The 21,752-nt window shown below is 48.6% G+C and overlaps 4 protein-coding genes across 15 annotated transcripts in view; 2 read left to right on the top strand and 2 right to left on the bottom strand.

Annotated features, from left to right (window-relative positions):
• Nucleotides 1-1,908: 1,908 nt before the first annotated feature.
• On the bottom strand, nt 1,909-3,493 carry CD14 (CD14 molecule). Its single transcript, XM_023194678.2, has 2 exons — nt 3,246-3,493; nt 1,909-3,157 (listed from the first exon to the last, which is right to left on the bottom strand). The coding sequence occupies exons 1-2, from the start codon at nt 3,246-3,248 to the stop codon at nt 2,033-2,035; spliced, it is 1,128 nt and encodes a 375-aa protein (XP_023050446.1). The 5' UTR covers nt 3,249-3,493; the 3' UTR covers nt 1,909-2,032.
• Nucleotides 3,494-3,831: 338 nt separating this feature from the next.
• TMCO6 (transmembrane and coiled-coil domains 6) lies at nt 3,832-15,721 on the top strand. Of its 12 annotated transcripts, none has more exons than XM_023194600.2 (14): nt 3,832-3,929; nt 9,328-9,530; nt 9,656-9,904; nt 10,031-10,161; nt 11,969-12,084; nt 12,174-12,357; nt 12,619-12,723; nt 12,890-12,975; nt 13,211-13,345; nt 13,869-13,980; nt 14,085-14,271; nt 14,405-14,499; nt 14,877-15,044; nt 15,285-15,721. In XM_023194600.2, exons 3-14 carry the CDS (start codon nt 9,820-9,822, stop codon nt 15,396-15,398), a joined length of 1,518 nt encoding a protein of 505 aa, XP_023050368.1. In that variant the 5' UTR covers nt 3,832-3,929; nt 9,328-9,530; nt 9,656-9,819; the 3' UTR covers nt 15,399-15,721. The 12 variants fall into 12 exon arrangements, with proteins under 12 accessions (XP_023050368.1, XP_026310248.1, XP_023050392.1 ...); XM_026454463.2 differs by lacking the exon at nt 3,832-3,929 and adding an exon at nt 8,940-8,998 and having other exon boundaries at nt 10,031-10,143; nt 13,226-13,345; XM_023194624.1 differs by lacking the exon at nt 3,832-3,929 and adding an exon at nt 8,940-8,998 and having other exon boundaries at nt 10,031-10,143.
• On the bottom strand, nt 15,680-18,074 carry NDUFA2 (NADH:ubiquinone oxidoreductase subunit A2). The gene is made up of 3 exons (XM_023194684.2): nt 17,759-18,074; nt 17,532-17,638; nt 15,680-15,992 (listed from the first exon to the last, which is right to left on the bottom strand). The coding sequence occupies exons 1-3, from the start codon at nt 17,857-17,859 to the stop codon at nt 15,901-15,903; spliced, it is 300 nt and encodes a 99-aa protein (XP_023050452.1). The 5' UTR covers nt 17,860-18,074; the 3' UTR covers nt 15,680-15,900.
• IK (IK cytokine) overlaps nt 18,049-21,752 on the top strand; it is a 15,882-nt gene continuing 12,178 nt past the window's right edge. The window contains exons 1-2 of the mRNA XM_023194588.2: nt 18,049-18,200; nt 18,703-18,769. Coding sequence (XP_023050356.1) covers nt 18,185-18,200; nt 18,703-18,769 — 83 coding nt within the window. The 5' untranslated portion in view covers nt 18,049-18,184. The remainder of the gene's footprint in view (nt 18,201-18,702; nt 18,770-21,752) is intronic.

The following is a 21,752-nucleotide window of genomic DNA, read 5'->3' as shown; positions in this document are numbered from 1 at the left end:
CTGCAACCTCTGCCTCCCAGGTTAGAGTGAGCGGTACTCCTGCTTCAGCGTCCTGAGTAGCTGGAATTACAGGCACATGCCACCACACCCAGCTAATTTTTGTATTTTTAGTAGAGACAGGGTTTCACCATGTTGGCCAGGATGGTCTCGATCTCTTGACCTCGTGATCCACCCACCTCAGCCTCCCAAAGTGCTAGGATTATAGGCGTGAGCCACCGCACCTGGCCCAGATAATATTACTCTTTTTTTTCTTTTTTTTTTTTGAGGCGGAGTCTGGCTCTGTCGTGCAGGCTGGAGTGCAGTCCTGTGGTCTTGCTCACTGCAAGCTCCGCCTCCCGGGTTCACGCCATTCTCCTGCCTCAGCCTCCCGATTAGCTGGGACTACAGGCGCCTGCCACCACACCCGGCTCATTTTTTGTATTTTTTTTAGTAGAGATGCGGTTTTACCGTGTTAGCTAGGATGGTTATTACTCTTAATTTTTTTCTTTTTTTTTTGCAATGGGATATTTTACATCTCCACTACTGCCTTAGTCAGCTCAGGCTACCATAACAAAATACCATAGACTGGTGGCTTAACCAACAGAAATTTATATATATTCTCATAGTTATTTCTCACACATAAAAAACTGTCTTTTAGTGTTTTCACCCCCCTCCCCCAGCCACTAGATTGGAATTCCCTAAGGGCGTGGATGTTTCTGATTCATCTTTGTATTCCAGGCTTTAGCACAAGGCCTGAGGTGAAATGGGGTTCTGTAACCATTTGATGAAGTGTGATCAGAGCTATTCAAGGGGTAGGGGGGAAAACTGCCTTGAGATGATTAATTATCTGATACTTGAAATCTCCCAACTGGCTGGTTGAAGGCCCCTTAGGAACATTCCAGTGAGTGTCCAGCTAATTGAACTGTTTTCTGACATAGTTTGAGTCTGGTTCTGGTAATGTCTGTAACTCTCTTATCAATGTTATTTTCCATTCCCCATTCAAATCTGTGTAGCTCTGGACATTGGCCAGAGGCAAGTGCTGGGCCTATATACCTCCTCCCACCTCTCTCCCATGCTCCCTGAGAGGCAGGCGTCTAGCTTTCTAATAGATGTTGCTGCCTCCTTATTGAAATGAAGAAGGGAATCAGAAGAAACAGCACCTCTTGATGGCTGATACCCTAGGTCTCTGAGGTAATGTGGACTAGAAGACACATCCTGTTTATTTTGAAGTTTTGAAGAGTCTGAGATGCTATCCTACTTGCCAATCAGAGTCAGCCTGAAAAGGTTATCTATATATGTACTAACAGAACACAGGATCTCTAATTCAGAGACCGACTGCATCTTGCGTCAGTTCCCCAGGCCCAAATTCCCCATTATGTCGGGGAGTGACACAGTGAAAGCCTCCGGGTGTAGAGAGGTTTACAAGAGAGGAACCCTAATATTATGAAACTCAGAGCTTGTGCAGGATAGGAGGCTGTCCCTCTTCCTTGAGTGGTAAGGGAGACAGAGAGGGAGAGGGAGGGTGTGTGTGTGTGTGTGTGTGTGTGAGAGAGAGAGAGAGAACAAGGAAATAAGCAAATGGCTGTGGGTTTTATGACCTTTGAAAGGGAGCAGTTGGCTCTTGGGAAGTGCATAGGAGAGGAAATATTTTGTATCTTCCAAATATCATTCAAGTATCTTTTAATCCAGATGCCGATAATCTGCTCAGAAAGCCCTGACTACACACTCATTGTTTCTCCCATGTAGCCCTAGCCAGGGGTCCTTTCCTGGCTCCTTCTATCTCCGCAGTTCTTTTCTTGGGGAGGACAGGTAGGGTTTCGTAGGGAGTTAGGATGAAGAAAGCCTAAGTATGATGAATTCCCCATCCAGCACTGTGCCCAGCACATAGCAGACATCCAATAAATGTCTGTTAAATGAAGGACACGGACCGATTGTTTAAGATTTTAATAAAGATGGGCCAAAGGGTTGAATTGGTCGAAAAGTCCTCAACGTCCTGATGGGACGCCCCTGAAGCCAAGGCAGTTTGAGCCCATTCATTATTCTCTCCTGGATCTTAGGCAAAGCCCCGGGCCCCTTGGAGCAACACCAGGGTTCCCGACACCCCCACCGACAGGGTCGAACGTGCACAGGCTGGGACCACGCCGGAGTTCTTTGAGCCCTCTTGGGGGAGGGCAGTTCCAGGGACCAGGAAGGGATTCCCGTCCAGTGTTAGGTTATCCACCTCGGGCAGCTCGTCAGGCCGCGGCGCCCTGTACAGTCTGTTGCAGCTGAGATCGAGCACTCTGAGCGTGGCCGGCAGTCCTTTAGGCACCTGTTCCAGCCCAGCGAACGACAGATTGAGGGAGTTTAGCGCCCTGGACCACATACATCTCGGAGCGCTAGGGTTTGCGGTGGCGCGCAGCGAGTTGTGGCTGAGGTCTAGGCTGTGGGGCTGCACACCTGCCGCCGCCAGTGCAGCGCACACGCCTGTGGGCGTCTCCATTCCTGTGTTGCGCAGCGCTAGATTCTGGAGGGCCGGGAACTTGTGGGGACAGAGAGCCGCGATCAGTCCGCGTTCACCCAGTCCAGGATTGTCAGACAGGTCTAGGCTGGTGAGGGCCGGGAAAACGCGAACCTGTTCGCAGGAAAAGGCAGGCGAGTGTGCTTGGGCAATGCCCAGTACCTTGAGGCCTGGCTTGAGCCACTGCTGCAGCTCGGCGAGCCAGGAACGCCCTGTAGCCCACGACACATTGCGTAGGCGCAAGCTGGAGAGTGCAAGCCCCGTGGCTTCCAGAGGCAGCGGAGGCATGGTGCCGGTTATCTCTAGGTCCTCGAGCGTCAGTTCCTGGAGGCGGGAGTACGCTAGTACACGCAGGGCGCCTACCAGTAGCTGAGCAGGAACCTGTGCGGCTCCTACTGTGAGCCGCCGCACGCGGAGAGCCTTGACCGTGTCAGCATACTGCCGCGGGTCGGCGTCGACATCCACGCGCGTTAGAAACGGCTCTAGGCTGAGACCGCCGACACGGATCTCCACCTCGACTGCAGACACACACTGGAAGGCTTCGGACCAGTCGGGCTGAGGTTCGGAGAAGTTGCAGACGCAGCGGAAATCTTCATCGTCCAGCTCACAAGGTTCTGGCGTGGTCGCAGAGACGTGCACCAGCGGCAGCAGCAGCAGCAACAAGGAGGATGCGCGCTCCTGGGGAGAGAGCACAGGTCTAGGGGGCCCCATCCGACCCCTGTGGCTCCCGAGTGGCACGAGTTCGACCCCAAGACCCTACACTCACCATGGTCGATAAGTCTTCCGAGCCTCTGAGCTCCGGACAGGCTCTGGAAGGGCTCTAGCTTCTTTCCTAAACAGCGGCACCCGCCAGCTTCCAGGCTTCACACTTGGGTATTTGTGAACACTTGTGAACTGTCTCTAAGAGTTTACGTAATCCTGGGATGTCATTCAGTTCCCTCCTCTGTGAACCCTGATCACCTCCCCACCTCTCTTCCTCCCAGCCAGCCCCCTTCCTTTCTTGGAAATATTGCAGGGAAGGACGTTTCAGGGAGGGGAGCCGTAACAGGAAGGATTCTGCAGGGCATCTAGGGTTCTGTGTCTCCTGGCAGTGTCCTGATGACTCAAGCGCCCCAGGCGGTGAATGCCCTGATGACTTAGGCGCCTAAGGCGTCTCTGGTGGGTATGGGAAAGAGATGATCCTCAGTGCCTTAGGCCAGTACCATACTCTGCACTATGCAAACCCCCAAACCACCACGTTGTATCCCAGAGACTCTACTTGATTCGTTTCTTTGACTTCTTCCTTGTCTTGGTTTATGTTGATCTCCCGCCACCCAAATCCAAGTCCCTGATTATCCTCAGATATTTAACTGGATGTTTTGTGGAAGAGAAGAGATTGTGAACCTCATCTGTTGGCACCAAGGGATGGAATTAGGTTCAAGAAAAGGAAGTTGCTCTGAAGAAAAATTAAGTAATTTAATTTTTCTTTTGATTAAGTAATAACTTTCTTAAAGTTATTACTTTTTTCTTTCTTCTTAAAGTTAATAACTTTTTTTAAAAGTTATTACCTTTGATTAAGTAATAACTTTCTTAAAAGTGGAGATGTTTAACAGAGACACATTGGCCAAGTCGCTTGGTCACTTACAGTATCCATTTTCTGTCCTGAATTGTGAAGCAGGGTATTTTGAACCAGTTTTCCCACTTGCACCTTGCTCTCTCCTGCCTTCCTCTCAGTACAATCTCTGTGCCCTAGGAAGGAAGGGATGGGACTATGTTGAATGAGGATTAATTAGTAACTCACCAGTTTTGCAAAAAACAAACAAAAACAGAAAACAAAACAAAACGAAAAAACAGCGAATGTCCCAGAGGATAAGGAGCTATGCATTTACAACAACCCTCACAGGTCTACATCCCTAGACCGCTGGGGAAAGAACTATATGAAAGTCTTTTTTTTTTTTTCCAGACCGAGTTTTGCTATGTTGCCCAGGCTGGAGTGCAGTGGTGTGATCTTGGTTCACTGCAACCTCTGTCTCCCAGGTTCAAGCGATTCTCTTGCCTCAGATTCCCAAGTAGCTGGGATTACAGGAGCCCACCACCACGCCCAACTAATTATTGTAGTTTTAGGAGAGACAGGGTTTCACTCTGTTGGCCAGGCACTCCTGACCTCAGGTGATTTGCCCGCCTTGGCCTCTCAAAGTGCTGGGATTACAGGCGAGAGCCACCACATTTGGCCTGAAAGTCTTTTTTATTTTTATTTTATTTGTATTTGTATTCTTATTATTTATTTATTTTTATTTTTTGAGATGGAGTTTTGCTCTTGTTGCCCAGGCTGGAGTGCAATGGCACAATCTGGGCTCACTGCAATCTCCGCCTCCTGGGTTCCAGTAATTCTCCTGCCTCAGCTTCCCCAGCAGCTGGAATTACAGGGATGCGCCATTACTCCCGGCTAATTTTGTATTTTTAGTACAGACGGGGTTTCTCCATGTTGGTCAGGCAAGTCTCGAACTCCCGACCTCAAGTGATCCACCCGCCTCAGCCTCTCAAAGTGCTCAGTCTTAGGATTACAGGTGTGTAACCTGGTGTGTAATCCCAGGTGTGTAACCTGGGATTACAGGTGTGAGCCACCGTGCCTGACCGAAAGTCTTTTTTAAATTCCCACTTCCTCTTTAATTGAGAAGTAGCTGCAGATTTGTCCCTAGTCCAAACAAGAAGGCTCATCACTGCCCCCTGTGGGTCCTGTTGGGCATACCCTAATGCACTGGGCTATGCCCTGGTGCCATGCCAGGCCTCTGTGATATCCCTGAGGACCAAGATGTGAGTATATCTGACTCAAAGTCAGCCAGTCTTGGAATCCCAGCTTTATCACTGAGGTTGTGAGACTTGGGCCTCCGTTTTGTGAAATGGAGATGATAGTATTACCTGTTTGTGAGTAAAGCCTTTGGCACAGAACCACATCTTTTCAGTGTAGTCTTGATGACTAGTCTTCTTTCTCAGAGTCTGCATTCAAAGAACTCAGGCCCCTGAAGTCTGACACCTCATCATCTTTTTTTTTTTTTTTTTTTTTTTTTTTTTGAGACGGAGTCTCGCTCTGTCACCCAGGCTGGAGTGCAGTGGCCAGATCTCAGCTCACTGCAGGCTCCGCCCCCCGGGTTTACACCATTCTCCTGCCTCAGCCTCCTGAGTAGCTGGGACTACAGGCACCTGCCACTTCGCCCGGCTAGTTTTTTTTTTTTGTATTTTTTTTAGTAGAGACCACTGTATTAGCCAGGATGGTCTCGATCTCCTGACCTCATGATCCGCCCGTCTCGGCCTCCCAAAGTGCTGGGATTACAGGCTTGAGCCACCGCGCCCGGCCGACACCTCATCATCTTAGGGGTGGGGAGGTGCAAGTTAAGAGGGGCAGTGATGGTTCTGCAAAGATCTCCAACTCACAGCTTGATTCCACAAATATCTACCATTTGTCTACCGAGTACTAGGGTTGGTAGAAAGCCCTGGGATGCAGACATAACCAAGACAATCCCTGAAGTGCTCCAGGAGGTGGGTAGAGCAAACATGAACCCAGAACTTCAGTCCATAGTGGAGAGGGCTCTTACAGAAGAGAAACCAAAGGCTTGTGTTGTTGGGGGAGGAGGACGGAGGTGGAGAGGAACATGGTCTGGAGAAAGGAACAGCCAGCCCTGTACAAGACAGGACCTGGGGCTGGTTCTTACAGAGTTAACAGTGTTTCCAGACAGGTAGATACAGAAAGGCAGTTCGGGCAGCTGTAGCTGTCTGAGCAGACACTGGGCAAAATATAGCTTTTGGCTGGGAACTTGTTTCATCTTCCCCACCTGGAGTAAGTGTGGGTTTAGTTGTAGTTGTTGCTGTTGTTTTCTTTTTTCTTTTTTTGAGATGGAGTTTCACTCTTGTTGCCCAGGCTGGAGTGCAATGACTCAATCTTAGCTCACCGCAACCTCCACCTCCTGGGTTCAAGCGATTCTCCTGCCTCAGTCTCCCGAGTAGCTGGGATTACAAGCATGTGCCACCACACCTGGTTAATTTTGCATTTTTAGTAGAGACGGGGTTTCACCATGTTGGTCAGGCTGGTCTCGAACTCCTGACCTCAGGTGATCCACCTGCCTCCGTCTCCCAAAGTGCTGGGATTATAGGCATGAACCACCTTGCCCAGCCAAGTGTGGGTTTTAGAAGCCAGCCTGGGTTAAGTGCAGTGGCTCATGCCTGTAATTCTAGCACTTTGGGAGGCCAAGCTGAAAGGATCATTTAAGGCTGAGCTCTAGGCTGTGATAAGCCATGATTGCACCACTGCACTGCAGCCTGGGCAACAGGGCAAGACCCTGGCTCAAAAAATAAATAAATAAAAATAAATAAATAAATAAATAAATAAATAAATAAATAAAAAGTTTTTCTTGGAGAAATAAGAAAATAAAATTTTTTTAATTAAAATTTTTTAAAAAATTGAAAAATTAAAAAAAGAAGCCAGACAGTTGCATGAGGAAGGGATCAAGATCCAGGCCCTGTCCCTGGCCAGAGCATGGTGCACAGCAGGTGCTCAATAAATGGCTGTCCAGGGGATGGATGGATGGATACTGGGAGAGAAGATATTAAGGATAGAATGATGGTCTGTAGATATTTTAATGTGCTGTTTTGTGGAAGAGATTGCAGACTTCATTGATTAACTCCAAGGGGTAGAATTAAGTTCAAGGGAAAGAAGTTGGTTTTAAGAATATCCTTTTTCCTAGATTTGTGCTTAATTGAACCTTTGCCTAAGTTATATAGCTTTTTAAAAATTAGAGGTTTCCCGTAAAAATTCTTAGGTGCCACCAGGACCCTAATCTCCTGGAGCTGCCAAGGGGGTCTGGAAGGAGACAACATCAAATAATTATACCATAACTTAATGATAGCTGTGAAAAGGGTTATGAAGAAGCTGGGTCATTGGTACAATGGTTCTGAGTATGTGACACTGGACTTGAGATGTTGAGAATGTTGTTAAGGGAAGGATGCTGGTAGAGAGAAGACGTAAGGGTGCAGGCAGGGAAAACAACTTGTGCAAGAGCCTCCCCCAAGAGTGGGAGTGGGGTGGAGGAGAAAAAGAGCAGGGCTTGTTAACAAAGAGAAGGTCCCAGAAGAGGTGAGTCCAGATTGGAGAGGTATGCAGGGGTTAGACCATGTAGGGCTAAGTCGGCCACAATTCCAATTTTGAGTGTGAGGAACATGGTTTTTTATTCACTAGTGTTTCCTTAGTGCCCAGTAGACTAGTGGCGCTCAACATTTGGTAAAAGATTTTATCCTAAAAATTATAGGAACTCAGTTTTATGCAGAGAAGTGAAATAATGATATCTTTCTCATCTTCATCACATATAAAAGAGGCTAACGGTCATTGTGGTGAACATTCTGTAAAGCAAAAATAAAATTCTAAGCCCTGCCCCCAACCCCCACCATCTGAATGGACTTCCTCTTCAGCCAGGGCTCTTTTAAAATTTAACGGAGTGACTGTTTCAGGGCATGATGGGAAGTGGGGGTTGAACATGCCTCATTATACCTCTCCAGCGTTAACATCAACACAGACTTTAAATTCTTTAAATTTGATAAGAAACATTTTACAACCCAGTCTCTCTGAAGCCTAGGATTTGAAGGTTTCCTCTGCAAATAAGAACTTGGGTCTCCACAATCCTTCATCTTAACCCAGACATTCCTTTCTATTGATCTCAGGTCTTTAGAGAAAGTCAACCAATTGTCAACCAGAAAAATTTAAAACCTACCTATGAGCTGGAAGCCCCCCCACCGCCTCACTTTGAGTTGTCCCCCCCTTGTGTTGTCCCACAAACCAATGTCTTTCTCTCTCTCCCTCCCCTCCCCTCCCTTCCCTTCCTTCTTTCCTCCTTTCCTTCTTTCTTTCTTTCCTTCTTTCTGTTAGGAACAACGCCCAAAATCCTAAGGGAAATTGAACACTTGAACAAAGGATTCTTAGCAAAGCAATTTTACTTCCGTGCAGAGGGGTGTCTGTTTGGCCAGTCGCCATGAGACCACACTTGAACAAAGGGGCACGAGAGCCTTTATTCCTGATGCAAGTCCTGCGGGTCAAACAATCTAAACTAATCCCTGTTGGCTAAACACTTGAATTTTTTAGATAAGGTGGACACTTAAAAGAAAGTGGAGAGGAAGGGGAAGGGGTGCCTGTAATGAACTACAAAGTTAGTCCTCTTTCCAAATAAAGAAAGGAATGTGAGCTGGTACTGATAACGCTTGGTACTGTGGCGTGCCTGGGCATCTAAAGAAGGCAAAAAGGAAAAAAAAAAAAGGAGAAAAAGGGGAAAGAAGGTGTGTGTGTGTGTGTGGTACTATGAATTAAAGAATAAAAGATTGATCTAATTATTTGAAGAGAAACCTCATCATATCCCACATTTCTTTCTTTCTTTTTCTTTTTTTTGAGACGGAGTTTCGCTCTTGTAGCCCAGGCTGGCATGCAATGACGCTGCAACCTCCGCCTCACGGGTTCAAACGATTCTCCTGTCTCAGGCTGCGGTGTAGCTGGGATTACAGGTACCCACCACTACGGCTAATTTTTGTATTTTTAGTAGAGATGGGGTTTCACCATGTTGGCCAGGCCGGTCTCAAACTCCTGACCTAAGTTGATCCATCCGCCTCGGCCTCCCAAAGTGCTAGGATTACAGGCGTGAGCCACAACGCCCGGCCCAATCAGTGTATTTCTTGAATGAATTGGATTGAAGTCTCATATCTCCCTAAAATATGTAAAACCAAGCTGTACTGGACCATCTTGGGCACGTGTTCTCAGGACCTCCCGAGGGCTGTGTCACGGGCCATGGTCACTCATATTTGGCTCAGAATAAGTCTCTTCAAATATTTTACAGAGTTTGACTCTTCGTTGACAATTCAATGACGCTTCAAGTGTTTCTGGCAGCTCTTATCAGCGGGATCCGCATTAATGGTGAAATGGCATCGTGGCGCTTCCCGGAGTTCAGGGTTGTTTTGAAAGTTCATCTAGAGCGCATTGTGGGTGGGGAAGTTGTGTTTGCTGAGTAGATTGTGACACCGCTGGCTTGGGGCACTCGAGGTAAGGGATGAGTGACTTTTTTCCCTAAAATTGATTAAGACCAATCAGAGGCAGAGCGCCGCCTCTGGCTCTGGTCTGGTGGTGCAGCGTCGCTAGCCCTCACCCCGCCCACCGTCCCCGGGCAGCGTCCACTCGCCGAGCCCCGCCCTCACCCAGCACCCACCCCGCTCCTGGCGCCTTCCCGGCCTGGTCCTGCCCTGTGCTGAGTCTGCGCAGTCGGTGCCATCGTCTACGCCCCTGGGAGCGTTGTGGCGGCTGTTTCCTGCGGCGTTCCTCCTCCTGGTCCACCATGTGGAGCCGACGGCAGGGCCGCCTTAGGCCCACGGTCTGCGGGGTGGAGGAGCTACGGCGCCGCCGGCGGGAGCAGGAGGCAGGTGTGGGCGGCCGAGGGAGCGCGGGGGCATGTGGCGGTCGGAGATAGGTTGAGACCTGAGGCTTGCAGCCGTGGGATCTGGGTTGCGGTCGTCCTTCCCACGCTCAGCCGGCTCCTCTGCCCCCAGCACTGCGGAAGGCGCGGAGGGAGCAGCAGCTGGTCAGCAAGAGGCTGCTGAGAGAAGACGTCCCAGAGGAAGCTGGAGAGGGATGTGTGGCTGCGATCCTCGGGGAAGCCGAGGTGAGAGGGCAAGGCAAGGTGCGCTGGAGTCCACGCCGCTGGCGCCAGACTCCCGGGAGTACTCGAGGTCTGCCCCAAACCTGAACGCAATCCACTCTACACTTCCATGCATCCAGTGGGTCAAGCCAGAAACAGGGGAATCATCCTGCACAACTCTTTGACCCTCAACCCCATATCAGTCCATCATCAAGTCCTAGTTGTTTACCTCCTGAAGAGCTTTGGAGTCTTTACATGCCTCACCATCGAAGCTGCCACCACTACCACCTCTCTGGATGCTACTGCAGTCTCCTAAAAGGTCACCCTGCATCTATGCTTGTCGCCGTCAATACGTCCTTTAAAAACACATGGAGACCAAAATCTTTCCTGTGCCCTGCAAATCATAGCATGGTCTAGCCTCTTCCTAACTCTAATTTTATCAGTTTTCTCATCCTAGCCACTGTCCCCTTTTCAGTTCTTGCAACGATATATCGGACCCTTGTGTCTCAAGCCCTTGGCATTCGCTACGTCTAATGTGGGTTTCTTTTGGTATTCTGTCTTGAGAGCCTTTTTTTGTTTTGTTTTGTTTTTTTGAGACAGAGTCTCGCTGTGTCGCCAGGCTGGAGTGCAGTGGCATGATCTCGGCTCACTGCAACATCCGCCTCCCGGGTTCAAGCGATTCTCCTGCCTCAGCCTCCTGAGTAGCTGGGATTACAGGCGCGCGCCACCACACCCGGCTAATTTTTGTATTTTTAGTAGAGGCGGGGTTTCACCATGTTTGTCAGGCTGGTCTCAAACACCTGACCTCGTGATCCACCCGCCTCGGCCTCCCAAAGTGCTGGGATTACAGGCGTGAGCCACTGTGCCTGGCCGCCTACTTGTTTCTTGTAAAATATTAATCATTATCTAATGGCTTGTTTATTGTTATTTCTCCAACTAGACTTTAATTGCAGGAAAACCTAGATCCTGTGTTATTTGTTATCATTGAAAACCCGGTTGCCTGCACATTATCTGGCATGTAGTTAAGTGCTTAGTATTTATTGAATGAGTGAATGAAAGGATTTATTCAGCAAGCATTGAGTATCCCCATGTTTGTATTATGTTTACATACATAGTTTATCGTACATACTATGTTGACATATATATTGTCAACTTATTTCTAGGTTGTACTATTCCATTGTGTGCTTACTTTATGCCATGACACTGTGCTGGTCACTGAGGTACACAAAGATGAAGTCCCTTTCTTTGAGGTGCTCACAGCCCAGTGAAGAAGACATGTCATAAGGGAAGGAAACATGAGGAACAAGAGAAACTCCTAAGTCTCTCAAAAAGAGCTAACTTCCCAGAGGGAATGAGGAGCAGAAATCTGAAAAGAGTGGGAAGCTGGAGAGGGTATGCAGGCAGAAGGAATAGCATGTGCAAAAGCTCAGAAGTGTTAAAAACAAACAAACAAACAAACAAAAAAAGCTAATGTTATGCTAGTTGTTGTTAGAGTGTAGGTTGCATGAGGAGAATGGCTGGAGGAGTAGGTTTTGCCAGGCTGAGAGGTTTAAATATCCTTGAAAGAACCTTGTATGAAGGCAGGGTAGATATTGTTATTCTCATTTTCAGGTGAGGAAACTTAGGTTCAGGTCCCATGTGGAGTGAGTGGCAGGTATGGTATTAGAACTCAGTTCTGATTCTCTGTCCACTCCATTGCAAGGTAGATGCTTATTAGTTGCATTAGTGTGAATGACAAGTTCTGGAGGTGGTGTGATATTGGAAGGCTCACAGGTGAAGTGGGCAGAGAGAAACTTAGAACTTGCTTTCTGGGAACTATGTGCTGTCCTTTCCCTGCCCTGAACTCCAGGTGCAGCAGTTCCTGCGGCAAGCCCAGCGGGGTACAGAAGAAAAGGAGAGAGAGGGGGCTCTGGTTAGCCTTCGTCGAGGCTTGCAGCACCCTGAAACGCAGCAAACCTTCATCCAGTCAGTGTGGGTGGTGGGGGGGAGGGGGGAGCTGGGGCTCTGAGGGATGGGCCACGAGCTAAGCAGGGCTCTGGTACTCATTCACCTAGGCTGGAGGGCAGCATGCGGACCCTGGTCGGGCTCCTGACCAGCAACCAGGCTCTGCTGCAGCTTGAGGCGGCTCGGTGCCTGCATGAGCTTTCTCACTCTGAGCACTCCACCATTGCTGAGGCCTGCCTGCCAGCTACTTCCTACCTCCTCACCTACCTCTCCGGTCACAGCCCAGACTTCATAGTAAGCCCTGTCCCTTCCTATCTTGTTCTTGGTTTAGATTTTAAAATTGTGCTTTTGGGACCAGTTTGAGCTGGCAAGTAGGAGGAAGAAAATGTATTTGCCCTTATGCCTACAGCCATGCCTACACCCATCATCTCCCCACCCTCTTGTGAGCCTCAAGGATAGCTGCTCCAGTGTCCCCATCACCTCCCCTCCCCATCTCCCCACACCCAGCCTGGCATGAAACAGGCCAAGCCCAGTGCTTTTGTTGCCTGTTCTCAGGAGCTGTGTCTGTATACACTGGGTAACCTGATCGTGGAGAGTGAGGCTGTGAGAAGGCAGCTCCTGCCACAGGGCATTGTTCCAGCCTTGGCTGCCTGCATCCAGGTGACTCCTTTCTTCCTCCCTGGGCAACCCTTCCTTTGCTCCTCCCCACATGCTCCATCTACTTTGGTTAGGTAGCTGCAGCCTCTGCTCTGTGCCAAGGGGCTGAAAGTCTCTGAAGACCTTATGACCCAGCTTCCAGTCAGATCCTTACCTTGTCTACTTTCAGTCCCCCCATGTGGCTGTGCTGGAAGCTCTCGGATATGCCTTGTCCCAGCTTCTACAGGCTAAGGAAGCTCCAGAGAAGATCATTCCGTGAGTAAAATTGTCTTTAGATGTGCAGCCAGAGGTGACCCACTCAGTAGTATAGCTCCCAGATGCCTGAATGATTTCCAAAGCTGTTGCACATTTTAACTTCATGTGTCTGGCTAGGAAGGGCTTTGGGTTTGGACACTTTCCCATCTGGGCAGGCCTTTGGGTCTGGACACTTTCCTACCTGCTATCAGCGTTTGGTAAGAACCACTGGCATCTTTGTGGTTCCTACTCACAGCCCTGCTTCTGCCAGCAGCTCCATCTTGGCCTCCACTCTCCCTCAGCACATGCTACAAATGTTGCAACCTGGCCCAAAGCTGAACCCTGGGGTCGCTGTGGAGTTTGCCTGGTGCCTTCATTACATCATCTGCAGGTAACATAGGGCAACTGGGAAAGTACCACAGATCTTCCCTGGGGCTCCCTTTCATGACATTCAACTCTTTGAACTTGGGTCTGGAATTGCTATAGTGAGTTTTCCTCCCTCCACTGTCCTCTCTTTTTGGAGCCCACGAGACCCACAGACCTTAGCTGTTTTTTTTTTTTTTTTTTTTTAAGACAGTCTTGCTCTGTCACCCAGGCCGGATAGAGTACAGTGGTGCAATCTCAGCTCACTGCAATCTCTGCCTCCCGGGTTCAAGCGATTCTCCTGCCTCAGCCTCCTGAGTAGCTGGGACTACAGGTGCGTGCCACCATGCCTGGCTAATTTTTGTATTTCTAATAGAGATGGGGTTTCGCCATGTTGGCCAGGCTGGTCTCGAACTCCTGACCTCAGATGATCCACCCGCCTCGGCCTCCCAAAGTGCTGGGATTACAAGCTTCAACCATGCCCAACTGCTTCACTTCTTAAAGGTGGAATTGACTATATACATAGTGACTGCTTGCTTCCTGTTTCCCAGCCAGGTCAGCAATCCTCTGCTCATTGGCCATGGGGCTCTGTCTACTCTGGGGTTGCTGCTGTTGGACTTGGCTGGGGCTGTCCAGAGAACTGAGGATGCAGGCCTGGAGCTGGTAGGTGAAGAGGTCAGGTGAAATTCTGGGAGATGTTTCCTGATACTCCGGAATGCAGGTAACCTCTTCCTTCTTACACCTGACCCCCCAATTTGTCTTTGCAGCTGGCATGCCCCGTGCTTCGATGTCTAAGCAACCTGCTAACTGAGGCAGCAGTGGAGACTGTGGGAGGGCAAATGCAGCTCAGAGATGAGCGTGTTGTGGCAGCCTTATTTATCCTGCTGCAGTTCTTTTTCCAGAAACAGCCCAGTCTACTCCCCGAGGGCCTCTGGCTCCTCAACAACCTCACTGGTACGCACCATAATCTGCCCAGGCCTGGACATTTGGATAATGGGGATATTTCCTCATGGCCTAGGCTGAGGTGGGTAGTATTGGCAGGGGTGGTGGGGGAAAGCAGTTTTTCACCCTGGTACTTCTCTTCCAGCAAACAGTCCTAGTTTCTGTACCTCCTTGCTCTCCCTGGATCTGATTGAGCCCCTCTTGCAGCTGTTGCCAGTATCTAATGTGGTGAGCGTAATGGTATGTATTGGGGTCACTTGAATACAAGATCTGGTAGTTGGATTGTATGGGACAGCAGTCCTGAGCCCTCAGATGTACCCTTAGTTGAGAGCCAGCAGGTGGTGGTGTGTGGCCTCAGGGCCCAACCAGCCTAGGTATGTGTCCCTTAAACTGGATTATTTATCCTTGGACAAATCATCTAACCACCTTAAGCTTCAGCCTCCTCACTTATAATTGGGGATAATCTTGCATCATAGGGTAGTTGTAGGAGTATGAGAACATGCATGTAGAAGAGCTTGGCATGGTGCCTGGGCATGTGGCCACCACGTCATGTATTTCAGCTATTGTTAATGATCGTTGTTTCATTCTTTGTAGACTATGTATGTATCTATCTGCAGGTGCTCACAGTTTTGTGCAATGTTGCAGAGAAGGGTCCTGCTTACTGCCAGCGGCTGTGGCCAGGGTCCCTGCTTCCCGCCTTGCTGCACACACTAGCCTTTTCTGACACTGAAGTTGTAGGCCAGAGTTTGGAGCTGCTGCATCTGCTGTTCCTGTATCAGCCAGAGGTACAGGTTTCTGGCCCACGTCCTCAGTCACCCGTTCTGAAGCCACACAGTAGCTCCCTTCCCGTCCAGTCCTAACTATAGTTGTTTCTCTGGGCCTGGCTAACCTATATAGGTTCCATGTCAGAACCTTCATCCTTTTGTGGGGGAATGCACCCTCTAAAGTGGGCTGACCCATGAGGCTGTGGGAATTGAGTCTTAGGACACAGATGAGGTATGTTGAATTTTCTTCCCTGCCCCTAGGCTGTTCAGGTCTTCCTGCAGCAGTCAGGGCTGCAGGCCCTGGAAAGGCATCAGGAAGAGGCCCAGCTCCAGGATCGTGTGTATGCTCTCCAGCAGATAGCTCTTCAAGGGTGATCTCGTTTCTCAATGTCACTCATTCCCCCTCTCTTAACATCAAGCTTCTTTGTCCAGTAGAGCCTTTGGAGACAGCAGAGCCTTTGGAGATTTAGGACCATAATGATGTCTCATGTTCTCTGCTCCCATACCTAAGCCAAGACCTTTGGGTCCCAGCTCCTCCTCTTTCACTCAGCACTATCTAGGCAGGAGGACCAAAAGGGACTCAGTTTGGTCTACTTATTCTGGGGCCCTAGAATCCCTGCCCCCCATCCTTCATTTTTGCTTCAGCAGCTGGTAGCTTTTGATGAGACGGAATAAAGTTTTATTTTTATATTAAGCTACTTTGCCTCAGTGGTTACATAGTAAGGGGTAGAGGGGTAGATGAGGACAAGAACACCCTGAGAAAGTATTTTACAGCACAAGCTTTATGAGGAATAGGAGAACACATTTTTTTCACATTATACTAAATCCAGCAGAGCCCAGGCTCTGGGGCTGTTGCTCTTAATCCTCAGTGGAGGCTTCAGGGTTTAGCACTTAGCACGTTCTCCAGGGCTCTGGTTACCTGATCAGCACTGAAGTTGTTCAAAGGGACATTCTTCTCTTGGCCAAATGCTGAGGAGAAAGAGGGAGGTGTCTTTATTTATTCTGCACTGTGGAGGCTACCGAAGTAAAATAAAAGTTCTTGTCTTTATCTTACAGTTTTGTTAAGATGGGAAGAGTATTAAAGAGATATGATCAAAATACATTTGGTATGCCTAGAATTAATACAATAGGTCTCAAACACATCTAGGAAGCCCAAGTCCAAATAGAATTTTGGCTGATTCTGGATGACCACAATGGGTTGTTTCAGGGAAGCTTTCAGGGGTACTGTAGGCATTTATTACTAACTACTGTGAGCAATGTATTGATGCAATACCTTGGCTGGGTGCCCTTTTTTTTTTTTTTTTTTTTTTTGAGATGGAGTCTCGCTCTGTCACTCAGGCAGGAGTGTAGGGGCGCGATCTCCACTCACTGCAACCTCCACCTCCTGGGTTCAAGCAATTCTCCTGCCTCAGCCTCCTGAGTAGCTGGGATTACAGGCACCCACCACCACGCCCGGCTAATTTTTGTATTTTTAATAGAGACGGGGTTTTACCATATTGGCCAGGCTGGTCTCGAACTCCTGACCTCAGGTGATTCACCTGCTTCAGCCTCCCAAAGTGCTGGGATTACAGGCATGAGCCACCGTGCCTGGCTGGGTACCCATTCTCTAGGCTCCCATAGGCTATCTAACATAATACCCAGCACAAAACACCAAAGTTACTCGTGTCTCTCTCCTCCTGTAGTCTACTGGCTTTTGGAAGGAGAAGCTTTTTTCCTCCTCCAATGATTAGTGCATGTCTAATGTCTACTGTGTCTCACAGATGTCTACTGTGAGAACCAATCTGCTTAAGGTGGTCACTTTCCTCCACCTCCTCCCGACATTCCCAGGGCACCATATAGTTAAAAGTTGTGATTAAAATCCTGTTATTCAGTATGTACAAATATTTATTGCATACCTACAATGTGTTAGGCAACATGATAGGAAAATTTCATTTTGCAATACACTGCCATGCCAGTCTTAGAGGGGTAAATGCATTCTAAGAAAGGGGAACAAATGTAAAGGCTCAATCCTGTTATACTCTAGCTGCAACACTTCAGATATGTTCCACAAAGTTTTGATTCCATTTTCTAATCTCTACAATGAGAAAAGAAGAACACGCTTCCTCCTAACTAATGAAGGTTAAATGAGTTAGGCAGGGAAGCACTCAGCACAGGACCCAGCTCTGCGTGCTCCAAATTACTGAGATTCTCACACACTACCTGGACTGACACTGGCTACACGTCATTTGGAGAAATGGACTAGCTTCTCTCCTATCTGAAGCCCATTCTTAACTACAAAAACGTCAGTTCCTGATCCCTACGCAGGATTCGGTCAGCCTCCACACTTACGTTGCCCGAATTACAACGCATTATATAACCCTGCGAATATAAATTTATTCATGGAAAAAGATCAACAGCAAGGCTAAAGAGTTCTAGTTTCTCTACGGGTTTCTGCATGACCTTGGGCGGTCCCTTCTCAAACCCTTGTTCCCCTACCGGAGCCCCAGGCTCCTGGCGTCCCGCACTCACCGTAGCGGGCCCAGAGCTTGGGCTGCACATCCGAGCATTCGCGGATTAGGATGGGTAGGTTGGGATTCGCCTTCTTTAGCTCCACATAGCGTTTCTCAATGAAGTCCCTGCGGGGCCGGAGAGAGCGCTGCGCGTGCTGTGGGCGCCGGCTTCCCTCAAATTCAGGGAGGTCGAGGTCGTGACCTCGGCGTCCCGAAGCCCGCCCGCCTCACCACGCCGCGCCTCACCTGACGCCCTGGCTGCTGGGCGAGCGCTGACATAAGTGGATGCGAATCTCACGCAGGCCCAGCTTTGCCCCGATTCCTCGACTCGCTGCGGCCGCCGCCATCTTGGCTAATCCCGAAGTCCCCAGTTCCAGGTCTTCGGGCCAAGTTCTGCGGTCTGACCAATCGCGGACCCTCCAGCCGAGGCCTTAGGCCTGATGACGCAGGGGCGGGGTAAAGCTTGGCCAATGACATAAAAGTATTGTAGGCCCGCTGCGAGGTCAATTTCTTTGCGCTCGGGGTTGGTCAGAGGGAAAAACAGGAAGCGGAAAGGCTGCGAACGCAAAGCAGTGTGGGTTGACTCTGAGGTGCACTGTGGGAAAGGGCTTGTCGCTGCGGTGTTGCTGTTGGAGACTTGATTGTTGGTGACAGCGAAACAACGATAACAAAATGCCGGAGCGAGATAGTAAGGCTCAGGCCATCCTTTATTTCTTCCCCATGGCACTTGGGGCATTTGGCGCATTATTGTAGCTTCTGAGCTTACGCCGGGTGTGTGTATGTATGTGTGACCCTTGAGCCCGGCGAAGCCGTAGGGTCGTAAATGAAGCCGACAGCTCCAAACTCCGGCCCCAGTCCTCACTCCTACTCCAAGTGATGATGGGCAGCTTTGGTCTGTGGATCTCTTTCCCCCAGTACTGTCCCATATTGTTGCGCGTATTCATCTTTTACGTAGTATTTTAGACGTGGTTTCCCGGAAGTCTTCTCTCATCTTCCAGCGCAGGATTAGGGTCCTTTGCTTTGTGCTACCACAGCTTCTTGTAGTTTCCCATTTCAGCACTTATTTCATTGTGTTGACACTGCCGCTGTTCTTCCTTTTGTTCTGTATTGTTCACTACTATATCTCAAATTTTTGCATAGGAATTGACACATAAGAGCCTGATTAAATTAACGTCAATTCTTTTTGTCAGGTGAGCCGTTCTCCAACCCTTTGGCGCCCGATGGCCACGATGTGGATGATCCTCACTCCTTCCACCAGTGAGTATTTTGTGCTAGGACCATGGAAATGAGTTGGGCGATGAATAGAGAGGTGGTGGTGATGGTCAAAGAATTCTGAATGTCTTGTCATCAAGGATGGTCAAAATTTATACCCGCTGGCCCTTTATCTCTGTGAGCCTTAATTGGATCAGGCCAAGTGCATAAGGGTATTAGAAGGGAAATTCCTGCAGGAAAGGTGTTAAGTTTTTTGTTTTTTTTAAAAATACGTGTTGTGTAATTACATATTATATAGGAATTACTTCTTCCGATAGAAAATTAAAACATAGGAAATAAGGGTAAAATCATCTTTTTTTGTTTTTTTGTTTGAGACTGAGTTTCGCTCTTGTTGCTCAGGCTGAAATGCAATGGCGCAATCTCGGCTCATGACAACCTCCGCCTCCCGGGTTCAAGCAATTCTCCTGCCTTAGCCTCCCGAGTAGCTGGCATTACAGGCGTGTTCCACCCTCCCGAGTAGCTGGGATTACAGGCATGTTCCACCACGCCCGGCTAATTTTGTATTTTTAGTAGAGATGGGGTTTGTCCATGTTGATCAGGCTGGTCTTGAAATCCCGACCTCAGGTGATCCACCTGCCTCTGCCTCCCAAAGTGGTGGGATTACAGGCGTGAGCCACCGTGCCCGGCCCATCTTTGATAACATCCCCAATTCCAGTCCATTTCTTTGTTTTTTTTTTTCTTTTTTTCTTTTTCTTTTTTTTTTTTGAGACAGAGTCTCACTCTGTTGCCCAGGCTGGAGTGGAGTGATGCAATCTCGGCTCACTGCAACCTCTGCCTTCTGAGTTCAAGTGATTATCCTGCCTCAGCCTCCCAAGTAGCTGGGACTACAGGCATATGCCACCACACACTACTGATTCTTTGATTCTTCTTTTTTTTTTTTTTTTTGTATTTTTAGTAGAGACAGGGTTTCACTATGTTCATCAGGCTGGTCTTGAACTCCTGGCCTGAAGTGATCCACCTGCCTCGGCCTCCCAAAGTGCTGGGATTGCAGGCATGAGCCACCATGCCCAGCCTCAGTCCTTTTCTTAGAAGTAACCACAGTTACCTTTTTTTGTGTATCTTTTCCTCCCCTTGCCCAGGCTGGAGTTCAATGGCACTATTTCTGCTCACTGCAACCTTTGCCTCCCGGGCTCAAGCAAGTCTTCTGCCTCAGTTTCCCCAGAAGCTGGGATTACAGGCGTGCACCACCATGCTTGGCTAATTTTTGTCTTATTAGTTAGTAGAGACAGGGTTTCACCATGTTGGCCAGGCTGGTCTCGAACTCCTGACCTCAAATGATCTGCCTGCCTCAGCCGCCCAAAGTGCTGGGATTACAGGTGTGAGCCACCGCGCCTGACCCTCCTACTCTTTTTTAAATGCATTTATATGCATACATGCATATCTGAGGAAAACACAACATTGCTTTGTGATTTAAAATATTTGAGTTACATGATACTAGGGTGTATATATCATTTTTGCAACTTGCTTCTTTTTTTTTTTTTTTTTTTGAGACGGAGTCTTGCTCTGTCGCCCAGGCTAGAGTGCAGTGGCCGGATCTCAGCTCACCGCAACCTCTGCCTCCTGGGTTCACGCCATTCTCCTGCCTCAGCCTCCCGAGTGGCTGGGACCACAGGCGCCCACCACCTCGCCCGGCTAATTTTTTGTATTTTTTTTTTAGTAGAGACGGGGTTTCACCGTGTTAGCCAGGAGGGTCTCGATCTCCTGACCTCGTGATCCGCCCGTCTCGGCCTCCCAAAGTGCTGGGATTACAGGCTTGAGCCACCGCACCCGGCCGCAACTTGCTTCTTTTTAAACCCTGCTCAGTGTTTCTGAGATTATCTTTCATAGCAGTGACAAGCATTCCGTCTTGGCTAAACTTTAGTCAGGTTCCCCAAAGAGTCTTGTTTTTCATCAGGACTCATCCTTGGCCTGCTGAGCACAGTTTTAGCAAGGAAATCAACCCCGGCTGCACCCCCATACCTAACCAAGTTGCTTTTAGTAATTTTCTATAAATTCTCACTTGTCCCTGTTGTATTTGGAATTAAGTTCAGTCTCTCTCTACTCTATTACAATGATCTTGACTCCTGTTACACTAGTCTTCAATAAAGTCTTCCTTGGGGGGGAAGAGGAACTTGATTAGATATCAAGGGTGGGAGAAGAGGAACTTGCTTAGATATCAAGGGTGGGAGAAGAGGAGCTGAGTTGGATATCAAGAGTGGAAAAACTTTCTGTGAACTGACTTAGAATTCCTTTTTAAAACTGAGGTCAGCAGGCCAAGGAAGAGCCCTAGTCAGAAGAGAGCTTCAAAGGAGTCTGACTTTAATTTGATCAAGAGAGGAGTCAGTCTTTGTCAGTGTACCAATTAAAATAATCTCTTGTACCATTAGTGCTGTCTTTCCCTCTTTGGGAAACACCATCATGGTTTAGTTAGTCTCCAGCTAATAAACACTTAGTCTGTTTCAGACTGATTCTTTTCTTTTTTTTTAGGTTTTTGAGACAGAGTCTTGCTGTTTTTGCCCAGGCTGGAGTGTAATACCTTGATCTTGGCTCACTGCAACCTCCGCCTCCCAGGTTCAAGTGATTCTCCTGCCTCAGTCTCCCGAGTAGCTAGGATTACAGGCGCCCACCACCATGCCCAGCTAATTTTTTTGTATTTTTAGTAGAGACGGGATTTCACCATATTGGCCATGCTGGTCTCGAACGCCTGACCTCGGGTGATCCTCCTGCCTCAGCCTCCCAAAGTGCGGGGATTATAGGCATGAGCCACCGCACCCAGCCAGACTGATTATTTTCAAGGCTATAGTTGAATTTCCTTTACAGGCCTTCTTATATACGTATGTCAGTAATTGGCCTGGCTAAATATAAATAAATGGAGTTGCTGGCTCATAGGCGATATATTCTTAAATTTTAACAAATACTGTGAAATTGCCCTCCAAATTGGTTATACTGGTTTGCATTCTCATCAGCATTATATGAGAGTGTCCCCCTC

Source organism: Piliocolobus tephrosceles, chromosome 4 (assembly GCF_002776525.5).
Source record: "Piliocolobus tephrosceles isolate RC106 chromosome 4, ASM277652v3, whole genome shotgun sequence".
Classification (NCBI taxonomy): Eukaryota; Metazoa; Chordata; class Mammalia; order Primates; family Cercopithecidae; genus Piliocolobus; species Piliocolobus tephrosceles.
Note: the sequence above shows the minus strand (reverse complement) of the source record. Positions and strands in the feature narration are given on the sequence as shown.

What these genes read in the sequence shown, in the direction of transcription:
- TMCO6 (XM_023194600.2), top strand. Translation starts at nt 9,820, where the DNA reads ATGTGGAGCCGACGGCAGGGCCGCCTTAGGCCCACGGTCTGCGGGGTG. An exon ending in CCTTGGCTGCCTGCATCCAG is followed by an intron (nt 12,724 to 12,889) that starts GTGACTCCTTTC and finishes GTCTACTTTCAG; the next exon opens with TCCCCCCATGTGGCTGTGCT. An exon ending in AGGATGCAGGCCTGGAGCTG is followed by an intron (nt 13,981 to 14,084) that starts GTAGGTGAAGAG and finishes TTGTCTTTGCAG; the next exon opens with CTGGCATGCCCCGTGCTTCG.
- NDUFA2 (XM_023194684.2), bottom strand. Translation starts at nt 17,859, where the DNA reads ATGGCGGCGGCCGCAGCGAGTCGAGGAATCGGGGCAAAGCTGGGCCTG. An exon ending in CCCAGCAGCCAGGGCGTCAG is followed by an intron (nt 17,639 to 17,758) that starts GTGAGGCGCGGC and finishes CCGGCCCCGCAG; the next exon opens with GGACTTCATTGAGAAACGCT. An exon ending in CAAGCTCTGGGCCCGCTACG is followed by an intron (nt 15,993 to 17,531) that starts GTGAGTGCGGGA and finishes CTTTCTCCTCAG; the next exon opens with CATTTGGCCAAGAGAAGAAT.